General features: G+C 41.6%; 1 protein-coding gene across 2 annotated transcripts; it reads left to right on the top strand.

The window, feature by feature from the left end:
* The first annotated feature begins 1,525 nt into the window (after positions 1–1,525).
* LOC147447217 (hypersensitive-induced reaction 1 protein-like) lies at positions 1,526–3,921 on the top strand. 2 transcript variants are annotated; one of them, XM_086523086.1, is made up of 6 exons: positions 1,526–1,683; positions 2,399–2,600; positions 2,698–2,818; positions 2,906–2,997; positions 3,177–3,273; positions 3,381–3,921. In XM_086523086.1, the coding sequence occupies exons 2-6, from the start codon at positions 2,412–2,414 to the stop codon at positions 3,755–3,757; spliced, it is 876 nt and encodes a 291-aa protein (XP_086379212.1). In that variant the 5' UTR covers positions 1,526–1,683; positions 2,399–2,411; the 3' UTR covers positions 3,758–3,921. The 2 variants fall into 2 exon arrangements, with proteins under 2 accessions (XP_086379212.1, XP_086379213.1); XM_086523087.1 differs by lacking the exon at positions 1,526–1,683 and adding an exon at positions 1,691–1,845.
* The last annotated feature ends 11,052 nt before the right edge of the window (positions 3,922–14,973 follow it).

The raw sequence follows: 14,973 nt of genomic DNA, 5'->3' as shown, positions 1-14,973 counted from the left end.
AAGATGAAGCTTCACTTTAGCATCCTAAACCAATAGAATGCAAGAAAAGTATCGAGACACGTCAAATGTGAAATGAAAGGTAAGTCTCCATCATCCATCATCCAGTGAAAACAATGAAAGTCTCCCTAACCCAACACAACACTAAGGGTTTCTTTTAGAAAGCCAAAAATGTTAAAGGAAAAAATAGGCAAAAGAAAAACACAAATGTATCATTATGCACTCTATTCTCTCTTGTATATGGACACAAAAAGTCTTTTGACTTTTCACTTTCATGGGTCTTTTCATTTCCTAATGTCACCCTTTACTTATGCACTTAAGAGGGCAACCACATATACCCGATAGCTGGCAATCACTTATGCACTTAAGAGGGCAACCACATATAGCCGATAGCGATGGTTTTATAGGGTCTTCCTAACTAAAAAATGTGTTCTCATAGACCTTCCACATTGCATTAAATGTGATGCACATCTTAGAAGCACCTCCAATGTAGAGAGCTCTTGAACCACCCTCTACATTTTAGAAGGCCTTCTAAATGGGAAGTGACTTGCTAGTGCAAGTCGACAACCCCTTTCCACCTATAATCACGAGTTTCACTCTTTGTCCTTTTTTGTAATTTAAACAATTGGCCAACCCACCAACTTGCTTAAGGCTGGCCTATGGGACTCGTCTAGTTTTCAAGAGAGGAGCTTCCAATTTAAGCAACCCTCCATTTTGGTAGGTCTATGTGAAGGCCATCCAAGATGTTTTGTAAGGTTTTTCATTTTTCTAAGATTGGGGAGACCTAATGGCATATGAAGGAATCCAATACTTTGCTCAGTCTCAATTCGATGCAAGCGCAGCTATTGAAGCACTCTAGCTTTGAACTGCAAATGGAGGTGGCCCATGTAAGAGACATACCAAAGGGTTAATTTAAAATGATTTTTTTAGTGAAGGTAGGATATCATTTTCCTCTCTAACGGCGGATGAATGGAAAAGTACCAAGCAAGCGCACACAACATACGAATTGATCCTCATAGTTAGATATGGATGCAAACTAAGGGCTACAACATGTGCGATTTTATGATCTTCCTTCACTCGCAGGGAAGGCTCATGTGTGCTAGGAACAACTGGTTGATGTATTTTTTATGGAAGCCTCGTGAAATAGATCTTATAAGTTGAGAGTCATTTCTAGGTTAGTTTTTCAACATGTTGTGCGTAATGTCCAAGCTGCGGTTAAATTTCGAGCGCTAGTGCCTACATGGCACAAGCGAGAGTCCTTGAGTTCAACCATCTTGGACTTTTTAATGGCAATGGATTTTGCCACGTACGAGAAGCGCTTGAAATTTATAATCGCGTCAAAGTGCATGAATCGCCTGTGGCGTGGCAGGCAGGGTGACTCCAGTCTAGGCTTAAGGGGCCGGTCATAAGCAGAGTGTGACATTACGGTTTCATTAAAAAGCGCATAAGTGGGCCAGTAGCGTCTAGTCGAATGGGACGTGCAATTATTTAGTGGGGCCTCGCTTGCGCAGAAGCTCAAGATAAGCTTCAGGTCAAGCACTGACTTTGAACAATGCGATAATTACGAAAAGATCTCCATCCACCCTCCATTGCGTTTCCCGCCCGCCGTGATTTCACCGAAGTTGCGCAGCAACAGCAATAGATTCCAGCAACAGAATTCTGTGTTCTAAGTTTCTTTACTAACAGGTAAGTACGTTGAACCGCGGGTGCTCTCTCTCTCTCTCTCTCTCTCTCTCTGTGTGTGTGTGTGTGTGTGTGTGTGTGTTTCTTTTTGCAAGTATAAATTCACATGCTCTCTGCACGCTCCTTTCAAGGAAACTAGACTAGCCGGAAGCGCTGCAGGTGAAGGTAAGCATTCTGATCCGCATGTTTTAGATCCGTAGAGATGAAGCTGCCGAGGGGAATTTGCTATTGTAGATGTTTGTTAGGGATTGTGATGCCCTTGTTCTTTAGATCTTCGTGTTGCATTTGCACATCTGCCGACGGTCCAAGAGAGGGAAGAGGGCTGTCTTCATGCTTAATGCCAAATATCATCCCCCCTCTTCCATGTGCCCCTGCCTGTGTACAAGCATGATGAAAGCACACATTTAATATGATCCTTTGCCTGAAATTGGCCCCATAATTTTGAACCCTGTGCTCGTTTGTGGAGATGTCCTCAACTCCTCGTACATCCTTTCATGCTTGTGGCGGAAATTTTTCTCCAAGAGGTTAGGTCCTGCTCTTCATCGAGTGACGCTTATGGTCGTGGAATGTCATTGCTGGGATGATCTCGCCGTGAGATACAGCAGTAGAGAGATTTAAAGATCTGAAAAGCTCTTGTTATTTTGGCTGTAAGAGTGGAAAGTCTTCTTTCTGTTATTGCTATGGTAATCTAATTCGTTCTGTCATCTTGGTGTTGTAGCTGTGAAAGAGATATGGGTCAACTTTTTTGCTGTTTTCAAATCAATCAATCAACAGTAGGAGTAAAGGAACGCTGGGGTAGATATGAAGATGTTCTTGAGCCCGGTTGCCATTGTGTTAATTGGTGCTTTGGAGGTCAAGTTGCAGGTGTTCTGACCATGCGAGTTCAGCAATTAGATGTTCATTGTGAAACTAAAACAAGGGTATACTTTGTATCGCGATTCTCAATTCCGCTCTTTGATTCAATTCTTATTCTAGTATGCTTCAGGGTTGTTTAGTGTTTTATCAATCTGGCTTCAGGATAATGTCTTCGTTACTATGGTGGCCTCTATTCAGTATAGGGTGGTTGGGGAGCATGCAAAGGAGGCTTTCTATAAGCTTTCTAGGCCTCAGGAACAGATTCAATCTTATGTCTTTGATGGTAAGTGTACTGCGTTTGTATGCTGTATCATGCAACTCCTGCTCTTGACCTATTATGTCTAGCTAACTCATGTTTGTCTCTGTGTAGTTGTGAGATCAAGTGTTCCAAGGCTGAACCTTGATGATGTATTCGAGCAGAAGAACGATATTGCTAAGGCTGTCGAGCAGGAGTTGGAGAAGGTATCCACTACTTCTCCATGAAAGATCAGTTTTAACCATTCCAGAAAACGCTCTGGAAGACAATATGTGTAATTAATTGTGACTGTGTATGTGAAAACGCTGTGGAAAATGCTCTAAAAAAAAAGCATGTATGTCGATGCTTGTAATCCATGGTGACTCTGGATGTGTAAATTATGCAGGCCATGCAAACCTATGGGTATGAGATTGTGCAAACACTCATTGTGGATATTATCCCGGACCTGACTGTGAAAAAGGCAATGAATGAAATCAATGCAGGTAGGAAACATTTTACTTAAAACATTTTCAGTGCTGAATATCAGGCCATTGAAGCTCTTTCCCATACACTCTTTAGACTGGCTCATTTTTTGCGCTTGTTGTGGCAGCCCATAGGTTAAGACTTGCCACATCAGAGAAAGCAGAAGCTGAGAAAATTCTTCAAGTGAAGCGTGCAGAGGCTGAAGCAGAATCTAAGTTCTTGTCAGGACAGGGTATAGCACGACAGCGACAAGCCATTGTTGATGGTTTGAGAGAGAGTGTACTAGGCTTTTCGCATGATGTTCCCGGAACTTCACCTAAGGATGTTATGGACATGGTGATGCTCACCCAGTACTTTGATACATTAAAGGATATTGGTGCCCATTCCAAGTCTTCAACGGTGTTTATTCCTCACGGACCTGGAGTTGTTGGTAATATTGCGGATCAAATTCGAAATGGCTGGCTTCAGGGTGCTGCAGGTTCTGCAAATTTGACAAACACTTAAGTTGTCACTGCATATTACTCACATATAGGTTGCTTTTTCAGATGGTGCGTCTAATTACGGCTTGTTTTGTACAAATCTCATTTTGATTGATACAAATTTTTCATGGGAATGCTTGTGTAATATGTTTGGGTCACTTAAGGAATAAGATGCAGGATGATTTATGACATTTTTTCTTCCTCATTGGTGTTACCATTTGGTAAAGATTAATCTGTAAATTACTGCTATCACTGTAAATCAGTGCTTTCCATCCAATCAAAATACCTGTTTCTTTAGAAGATGTGTAAAGTCTTTTTCAATTGGACCGGGCTTGTCATTCATGTACGCCAGCATCACTGTAAATCAGTGCTTCCCATCCAATCAAAATACCTGTTTCTTCAGAAGATGGTGCTTAAGTCTTTTTCAATTGGATTGGGCTCGTCATTCAGAATACACTCATAAATTTGTGAGCTCTGAGATATCGATGGTGTGAGTCTTTTTCAATTGGATTGGGCTCGTCATTCGGAATATACTCATAAATTTGTGAACTCTGAGCTATCACCTCTCCCAAGTTCGGATAGTACGGCATTTTGTTGGCAATGCCAAAGCAGTGCTATGCTATAATTCATTAGGTGAAGGGCAGTGTTCGGGAAAAATCATTTTTGAAACATACAAAAATCCTTCCAAGACCAATCTGAACCGGAAATTTTACAATACTAGCCAGTATTTTTGCAAAATTACACTATTTTCCATGTATTTTAAGCAGAATTTTCTCCTTGCCCTCCCCTCAACTGGCTACTTTGATTTTGCAACCGGGCTCAAGGCTAAGCTGAGGCACACTTTTCCGGAACACTGTCTAAGGGTCAAGGTTGGCATTCTAAAGTACTAGAAAATGATAAGGACCCATGCATATGAGGGCAAGGACTCATTTCCAAACTAAAATATCAGCGGACCATTCAATCATTCAATGCTTCACATCAGTCTATTTTAAGGTCTTTCTTGGCATAAGCTACAGTAGTTTCTATTTTACAACAGTCTTTTGCGATTGGATTTGTCTCTATGTTGGGAAGGTACTCATAAGCAGAGAAGAGCAAATATTGAGGAGGCGGCACCAGCATGTGAAAATGCTAACCTCCTTCTGGAAGCTACTTATATTGTCAGAGTCATGAGTCACTCTCCATTAAAGGTCTTACACTTGTTGGCGTGCTTCGCTTTGCGCATTGTACACTTGCCTGCGCATACATTTATGGAGTGCTCCATATAGAGGCCAAGGGTGAGCTTGCCATGATGGCGTGAAAAGAGCCAGCTGACGTACAGCAGCCGCGGTTAAGGAGCTGGAAGAAGCTCAGGTAGAGAGCAGTTGTTGGTCCCTACATGAGAGGGCAGGGGCACTGCCAAAAGAAGGAAAGGAAAGAGGGGGTTGCAATCTCTCGGACTAGCTGGGGAGACTTGGAGAGTAGAGCCTGTGTGGTGTGTGTGAGAGCTTATGAATTACGCTTCATTGGCTAGGGTATAGGGGCGACGTTGGGATAACACATTTGCTCAACTCTGCTCCCTTGCCAAGGACGTTCTTTGAAATATAAGGTTGCCTTTGAAATATAAGGTTGCATTAATTTCACAAGACTATTTAGAAATTTTCTCATGTAGGAAAACTGAGTCTTTCTCATTGTTTTTCATACAATGCATAACATCATGAGCTTATGCTCGAGAGGCACTGCATACCTAGCTAGGTATGCGGCGCCTCCCTCACAAAAGCTCATGATGTTGAGGTAAGTCACAATGTGGGAAATATTGTGAGAATTTGTCCAAAACTTATTGTGATTCAGAGCCATGCGCCTAGGCAGTTGATTTGCGGACGTCATGGCCGAAGGTGGTTCACACTGCACAATCATATAAAATAGCGAACATATTTCAACCGACCAAGTTTGGCCTCGTGATCAGCTCAGTGAGCGTGATGTGAGTAGTGCAGAAGGTCGAGGCCTCCCGTGCTTGGTGTTGTAAAGAAGCCGGACATTCTTTTGTCTCGAGGGGGAAAAGTCACCCATCTCTTGCTCGAGTGAATGGACTATTGCCACCTTGACAACAGCCCTTCCCCATTCAATGTTCCGGACAATCTGAATAGTGCCTAATGCCAAAGTTGGAACCGAGAGGTACGACATTGTTTTCACTATCTCGTGTAACAAAAAGAGGGTCCAAAAGATAGATGCACCCCAAGCGAACTAGTCTTGCTTGGTAAGCCTTTGTTAAGACCCAGGGAACTGCCTTAAGGATTCTCCGTCCTACCACCCTATTATATAAGCCCTTGGCCGTCTATATTTAGAATCCCCTCTCCACAACTAGCAGCCGGTCTTTGGCCTGGGTCCGTGACCCCCTAGGGTTGCCCTTGGCCTTACATTACACACCTTTTGGATAAGTGTTTTCGTTCTCAAAAACAAAAGTGGAAAAATTCTTCTCAAGGACACTAAGGATTTTCATAGTGGCATCCTTCATGGATCCAATTGTCCATTTGATCGGAACACGATTTAGTAGGAGGTTCAATGTTAAGACCCAAGGAAGTGCCTTAAGGATTCAATGTTAAGACCTAGGGAACTCACTACATTGAATTCCGGTGTCACATTATCGACGTCACTGACAGGCGTCGGTATATGTGTGTGTATTTATGGAGAGAGCTAAGGTTTTTTTAAAAAAATATTTTCAAACTTCCGACGCCTATTCAAATGCGTCTTCTAGCGCGAATGTGCATTCCGACGCCCCTTTCGTTGACTATTTCGACGCCTGTACCAATAGCTGTACCGTCGGAACCTGCAAAAATCGAAACTGCGGACTTTCTCTGCGCATTTCTCCTAACTCTTGCGCCACATCTCAAGCTCTCCTCTTCACTCTCTCTCACAGATCTGCCGCGATACACGCCGTCGGAGGTGCTAATCTTGCTTGTGGGTTAGCGCATAACACTAAGGTAAGATTATTTTCATGTTTACTTGTAGATTTACAGTTTAGGGTTTAACTTTGTGTTTGTGTGTGCGTTTTTGCAGGTTCTAAGACTTAGGCGACAACTTTCATTGCTCAAATAGGACTGATGTGAGTGCTCAAACCTTTAAATGCATATTAAGTTTATTATTTAAATTACATTGAATTAAAATAAAAATAAAAAAATCATGCTTTAAACTTTCAATGCTTTAAAAGATATTAGGATTTTTTATGTAAAATTTCATTTAAAATAATGAAAAAAATTTGTTTAAGTTTATGAAAAAATCTTGTTTTGAAGAAATTTTTTATTGAGTTATGTTGTTTTTCAAATTATGTAGTTGATGGGGTTTATGTTTCACGTTAAGTTTTAAGTTATAAGTTAAGTTAAATTAGGTTAGGTTATGTTAAGTTAAGCTACATTGTTATGTTAGGTTATACGTTAGGTTAGATTAGGCTATCTTATACATTAGGTTAGATTAAGTTAAGCTACGTTAGGTTAAGTTATATTAGGTTAGGTTAGGTTAAGCTACGTTAAGTTAAGTGAAGTTATCTTATATGTTAGGTTAGATTAAGTTATGTTATGTTATGTTACATTAGGTTAGGTAAACCTATTAAGTTAAGTTAAGCTACATTCAACAATACGGCAAGCTATTAGCTTACACACAACGCATATTAAAAACAACACAATGGCGTTCCGTTCGTCAATACGGCAATCCATAAAGCTTACCCACAACACATATGCATTGTGAGCAAGCTCTATGGCTTTCCGTATTGCCAACGGCTCGCCATTGTGTTGTTTATATGTCCGCGAGCGGATTTCAAGTCCTAAAATAGCACCATGGCGAGCTGTTTGGCAATACGACAAGCCATAGATATTGCTTACAATGCATATGCATTGTGGGCAAGCTTTATGGCTTGCCGTATTGCCAAACGGCTTTCCATGATGTTGTCTATATGTTTGCGAGCGATTTTCAAGCGCTAAAATTACCTCGTGTCCCTAAAAACAACACAATGGCGATCCGTTTAGCAATACGTCAAGCCATAAAGCTTGCCCACAAGGCGTATGCATTGTGGGCAAGCTCTATGGCTTGCCATATTGCCAACGGCTCACCATGGTATTATCTATATATCTGCGAGCGATTTTCACGCCATAAAATCGCTTCACAACTCTAAAAACAACACAATGGTGATCCGTTTGCCAAATTGGCAAGCCATAGATCTTGCCCACATTGCATATGCATTGTGGGCAAGATCTATGGCTTGTCGTTTTGCTAAACACCTCACCATTGTGTTGGTTTTATGCTAGGTTAGGTTATGTTAGGTTTATATTATATGTTAGGTTAGGTTAGAGCTATCGACGGCATAATAGTCGAGAAAATACAAGCGACTTCGAATATGACGCGTGTACTTCTAAAAACGCAATCGGACTTCGAAGTGACTCGTGTACTTCTAAAAACGCAAACGAACTTCGGTTAGGTTAGGTAGATGTTATAAGATAGGTTACATTAAGTTAGGTTAGGTATAGGTTTTACGTTATGTTAGATTATATTATAGATTAGGCATAATGATTATAGGTTAGGTTAGAGCTAGCGTCAAATTAATAGTAGTAAAAACGCAATCGGACTTCGAAGATGATTCGTCTACTTCTAAAAACGCAAACGGACTTCGGTTAGATTAGGTAGATGTTATAAAGTAGGTTATATACATTAAGTTAAGTTAGGAATAGGTTTTACGTTAGGTTAGATTATAAGTTACGAAGTTAAGTTAAGTATAGGTTTTAAGTTAGGTTAGATTATACGTTACGCATAACGATTATATGTTAGGTTAGAGATATCGTCAAATTAATAGTAGAAAAAACGCAATCGAACTTCGAAGATGACGCAAATGGACTTCGGTTAGGTTAGGTTATAGGTTATAAGTTAGGTTAGGGTTACGTTATAGGTTAGGTTAGAGCTAGCGTCAAATTGATAGTAGAAAAACCGCAATCAAACTTCAAAAGTGCACATAGACTGAAAGAACTATATGTTAGGTTAGAGATATCGTCAAATTAATAGTAGAAAAAATGCAATCGAACTTCGAAGATGACACAAACGTACTTCGGTTAGGTTAGGTTATAGGTTATAAGTTAGGTTAGGGTTACGTTATAGGTTAGGTTAGATTATAGGTTAGGTTAGAGCTAGCGTCAAATTGATAGTAGAAAAACCGCAATCGGACTTCAAAAGTGCACACAGACTGAAAGAACCTTAATATATAGTCATTGACTAATAAAGACGAGATTATTACCCTGTGGTCCTAATCTCCGTGCACCTCTAGACTGAGGTGTGTGGGGATCGGGCTTGGCTAAAGAATGTGAGGTTGTTAGAGCTAGCAGAAAATAGTTGAAAAAATGCAATTGGACTTCAAAAGTGCACAGAGACTTCAAGAACTTTAATATATAGTCATTGACCAATAAAGATGAGATTATTACCCTGTGGTCCTAATCTCCGTGCACCTCTAGACCGAGGTGTGCGGGGATCGGGCTTGACTAGAGAATGTGAGGTTAAAGTTTGTAGTTATAACAACTAGATTGTTTTGATTATTTGTTGTATCATTGGTAGATAAAGTATGGACGATAGGATGGCGTGTCCTTGTGCGCATTGCAAGCATCGGATCTTTCGAAAAGGAAAAATTTACGACCAACACATACACAATCACGGTCTCTTTCCGATAGATTAAGTACAAGACCTGCGTTATCGATGTCATGGTCTAGAGATTGAAGGTCAAAGTCCGCAAGTAGATATTGCTCCAACTTCATCCTAGAAAAGACGATTTTCAAACGAGCAGCCATCGACCAAGTCCTCCCAACCAATACCTGAAGCGGCATTTCAAGAAGTAGAGATGGAGCATATGTTGGACGCGTTCTTTGACATGGATTCCAACATAGAAGGAGACAACATTGAACGCAATACTGTGGACCAACCTCAGCCATCCCGTTCATATTGACGGCATGATAGCAACGATGAGGAGGGAGAGATGATGCAAAGTCTTGCACACATACCGCTGTATACTGGTGCAAAAATCTTAGTTCTCGTATCGCATTGGCAATGCTTAATTTGCAGTCCTATCTACGGTTGGTCTGACGCCTCAGTCACAGAGCTTTTCAGGTACACATATTTTTATCCTAAGCATGGTAAAGTGCAAATTACAGTTCATAAAAAATGATCAAAGGGCTAACTTGTTCATGTAACGTCAGGTTGCTGAATGAGAAAATATTGCCATAAGGGAATCACATGCCCCCTACCCGTCCAACCGCTAAAAAGCTTCTTACTAATTTGGGCTTGGATTATCAGAAAATACATGCATGTCCTAATGATTGTATACTTTTTCGCAATGAGTATGCAAACCTGGAACAATGTCCCAATTGTGGATCAAACAAGTACAGGGAGGACACACAAGGAAAATTTATCCCACCAAAGGTCCTTCGACACTTTCCTATCATTCCAAGAATAAAGAGCACGTTCAGGTGCAAGTCCATAGCCGCTTTGATGACATGGCACTCAAATACTAGATCAACAGATGATGTTATGCGGGTACCTACTGACTCTCGTGCATGGAAGCACATAGAGGAAAGTTGGCCTACATTTAAGAACGATCCTCGATGTATCCGCTTTGGTCTGGCAATGGACGGAGTAAACCCATTTGGATTACGGAGTTCGTCATGGAGCACGTGGACTATTTGTCTGGTTAATTATAATCTTCCACCATGGCTCACTATCAAGAAGGGACATCTGTTGTTGTCATTGATTGTCCCAAGAAAGTACAAAGCAAAGAACATGGACGTCTATTTGGCACCACTTATAGAACAGCTCCAAATCTTGTGGACAGGAATCGATGTGGTTGATATGTCCCAACCAATCGGATGACGGAATGTACATGTGCAAGGCATTCTCATGTGGACCATGCACAATTGGCCAGGGTTCGGTGAGTGCTCAGGTAAGTGCCTTTAAAACCCTCACACGCATGTGATTCATCGCTATGTTAACTCTTTTAAATATTAATATGTGATGTTTCAGGCTTGAGATACTCGGGTAATCATGCATGTCCGAAATGTGGTCCTCGACTTGGCTTTCGCCGCTCTGAGCATTTGAGCAAGATAGTTTACGAGGAGCATGGTAGATTTTTACCTGAAGGACATGAGCTACGTGGACCAAACATATGCAAACATGATATGCATCCACTGAAAGCGAGCAATTGGAAAAACATGTGGCTAGAGAGGGGAGATTGGATGCCACCTGGAATGAAAAGACTTTCTATTTTCCATAATCTCCCGTATTGGAGTGACCTGCTGATTAATCATTTGCTCGACCCAATCCACATCTTCAAGAATGTGGGGGAGATCATATGGAAGACCATCACTGGAAAAAGGGAGAGAAAGGCCCAAAGAGATGACTTGCAGGCTATGGGTCAAATGCCAAAGATGTGGCCTCGACTTAAACCCAATGGAAGGTGGTTTATACCAAAAGGTCCATGGGTTCTGCGTCGCACAGAAGAGCAACAAGTGAAGAAAACTATATCTTCATTCAAGACTCCCACAGGGTGCATGCGATGTTTGAAAACGGCTTTTACAAGTGATGACAATCTCAGTGGTCTTAAGTCAACCGATTGGCACAAATTTTTACATTTCATCTTACCAATTGCCATAAAGGGTTGTTTGAATGACATTAGAAGAACAATCTACAAAATCAGTGAGTTGGTACGCTGGATCAATTCAAAAGAGATAAGAGAATACATCATCGATGCAACACGCTTAAATGCTATTGAAGCAGTGTGCATGGTGGAGAATTACTTTCAATAAACATTCTTACCATCCAAATGCATGTACTTGTGCATGTGGTCGATAAAGTTGCAGTTACTGGGTGGTCCTTCAATTCAAGCGCAACCGTGCAACTAGAAACCTTCCTTTTCCACACCATCTTTAGAAATTACCTGACTTTCCAACTGGGTGGTGGTTAGATGCGACACTCTTAGAGGCAAAGAGGAGTGGAGTGTTGATTACTGAAGAGGAAGAGGAGATTTCAAGGGGTTGTGATTGGCATGTACATTTCACAACTTCCTTTTCAAGCTGTACATGAAAATTAGTTTGCTTTAATAACTTTTAGTCTGTTTCAATTTTGTGGTTGCAGTATCACAAATATGGAGCTTTGTGGTCGCATGGGAAGCACTTCAGAGTGCAACGGATTGACGAACAAAGGGTCACTTTTGACAGTGGTGTTAGGGCAAGCTTTGTCCAAGAAAGTAGGAGTAGTGCTAGGGATGAGAATATAGAGACTGGCCAGCTTGAATACTTTGGCTACATCCAAGACATCTTGAAGATTAGCTTTAGAAGGTTTGATATGTTTATCTTTGATGTCAAGTGGTTCAAAGTTATTACCAGCGGCCCTAATGCAACTGTGCGCAAAGACAAGAGTGGATTGATTCAAGTGAACTCTAGGCGGGTGTGGACAGATCTGCGGGATACATTCGTACTTCCGCATCATTGTGAACAAGGTGTGTTCATACATGATCCACTATGGACAGAAAATGATAAGAATGATCTGTCTAAACCCTGCTGGCTCTATGTCATTCAAGTTTCTCCACGTACCAAGTAAGTGTGTGAAGGATCGGATGTTGAGCTCGAAGAGGTGATTCATGAACAAAGCGCAGGACCGACTCCAACTTTAAGTTTAGATTTTGAGGTGGATGTCAGCATTGAGCAATTGTCTAAACCTAGAGATGAGTGTCAAATAGTGAAGCTGATGCAGCGAGCGACGAAGAAGTAGAGTTCGATGACGAAGATGCAGAAGTACAGATTGAGATAGACATCTTTGGTGCATCAGATCTCATATAGGATGAGAGATTAACTAATGACTTTTGCTAGGAAACCTTTTGCATGGCTCTTTTTATTAGTCTACAATACACTTTAGATTTTAGTAATTTATATAGCAGTTTCGTTGATTTGTTGTTTGTATTGATTAAGAATTTTTTACGTAAACTAACGTATTTTATGGGTTTTGTTTGTGTACGATTAGCCATGGCCGATGACAATGAGCCCTACTCTTCTAGTTTTAGTTTTCCAGTCACTCCGACCGGCTTGTCACCCGAGCAGATGGGCTCGTTTTTGTCTCAGTTCACACCTGAGCAGATCGCCATGGCACAACACCTTTGGGGTGCAAGTGCAGGTACCTCTAGACCTACTACGGCCGACCCTACGAGTGTGATCCCTGCATCGAGCGGCCCCACACCTCAGTCTAGTGTGCCCCCTACGCCTAGGACTCGTGTGCACTCTACGCCGATGGGTGGTTCATTCTCGAGACGACGTCACTATCATTCTAGAGGTGGTGGTTGCTGTGGTAGCGGTTCTACCGATGCATCCACACCACCAAGAGAGCGCCCACCACTCTCTTCAGTAGATAGTTCACCAATGGACACACCACGTACACCTTGGGGATCACACGAGCATGATCCTAGCAAGGTATACAAGAGCAGGGATGGGGCTGTTGTGGCAGATAGGGTGGGAAAGGAAATGCGAAAGAGGATTCGACAGCTCTGTACGATTCAGTTTGGTCATATTGTGATGGAGATTTGGAAAAATCTCGATCTTGAGAGAAAGAATTACATTGTCGACACCATTCAGAGAGAGTACAGGCCGACAGAGGGATACGACCAGGTCTTGAACGCCTGGATTTTGAGCGTGGCGAGGTTCACAATGTCACACCGTCGGTCAGAGGTCAGAGACAGATTCAACGACGACGATCCCAAGCCGGCATGGTTTGACGTAGAGGAGTGGATTGGGATTGCACGAGAGACACAAGACAATCCCAATAGATTTCAGCAGCAGAGAGATGCAGCCAGAGCAGGTTTGGAGTCTGCTTGAGCGTCACATCTTGGGAGTGGAGGCTACGATACGCTTTGACATGAGTTTATAAGTATTATACATATGATTTAAATTATTGATAGTATATATGTTATTTGAATATTTATCTAATGATTAAACCATAATTTTGTAGGAAGTTGCGGTGAAGCGCCTTCCGACACGAAGTGGAGAAGTATGGGTACAAGCATGGACTTGTGGCCCTTTTGACCCAGCTGCAAGAGGAGGGAGAGGACGTCGATTGGGAGGCATTACCATGACGGCTTCTCACTCAGTGACCTCTTGCATATGTACAGTTTTGTGGTACTTATGTTTATGGTTTATGGTTATGTTTATGGTATGCTTAAGGTTTGATAGTCAACTTATGTTTATGGTTTATGGTTATGGTTGTGCAAGGTGATGGTTATGGTTTTGCTATGGTTATGGTTATGGTTATGGTTGTGCAAGGTTATGGTTATGGTTATGGTTGTGCAACGTTATGGTTATGGTTTTGGTTCAGGTGATGGTTATGGTTTTTCTATGATGGTATAGAAATTGTGCTATGGTTATGGTTTTGCTATGATTATGGTTATGGTTATGGTTGTGCAAGGTTATGGTTATGGTTTTGGTTTAGGTTATGGTTATGGTTTTTCTATGATGGTATAGCAATCGTGTGATGGTTATGGTTATGGTATAACAAGCAACTTATGGTAATGGTAATGGTTGTGTATGGCACACAGGTTATGTTTATGGTTTTACAGTTTTCAACTCATGTTTCAATCATGTTAACAAGTTATGTTATTCTTATAATTTTGCTAATTGTCATACACTCGCTCTTTAGCGTCAGCTTGTAGATGGAGTGCGGTTGCTTGTGCACTCTTTCTTTCGGCATAGAGGACTGTTTTCTTTTGCTGTAGTACATGCAACATTAGTTCCCAACCCTCTCTGCCAAATTTTTTTTGCAGGTTTTGGTCGTCGGTACAGGTTACGGTATGACCGTCAGTAGGGGTCACGACATAGGCGTCAGAATTCAAGATATTAATACCGTAACTTATTCTGTTGATTATTCAGACGCTTGTTTATAGGCCTATTCCGATGCCTGCCACACCGATAGTTATACCGACGCTATGATACCGACGTCTCTTTCGAACCTTATTTCAACGCTTTTAAGTTTAAAATTTAGCGCTATTTTGTCGGTACCTGCGCCGAATTCTGAGCGACCTCTTGTAGTGACTGCCTTAAGGATTCTCCACCCTACCACCCTATTATCTAAACCCTTGCCGTCTATGTTTAGAACCCTCTGTCCACATCTAGCAATCGGCCCTTGGCTTAGGTATGTGACCCCCTTGGGTTTCGCCCCTAGGTTTGTCCTTGGCTTGATATTACTCCCCCCTTGGAGAAGTGT

The sequence above is a fragment of the Adiantum capillus-veneris genome, chromosome 11, assembly GCF_014529385.1.
Source record: "Adiantum capillus-veneris isolate H3 chromosome 11, ASM1452938v2, whole genome shotgun sequence".
Taxonomy (NCBI): Eukaryota; Viridiplantae; Streptophyta; class Polypodiopsida; order Polypodiales; family Pteridaceae; genus Adiantum; species Adiantum capillus-veneris.
This window is presented reverse-complemented; position numbering and strand designations above follow the sequence as displayed.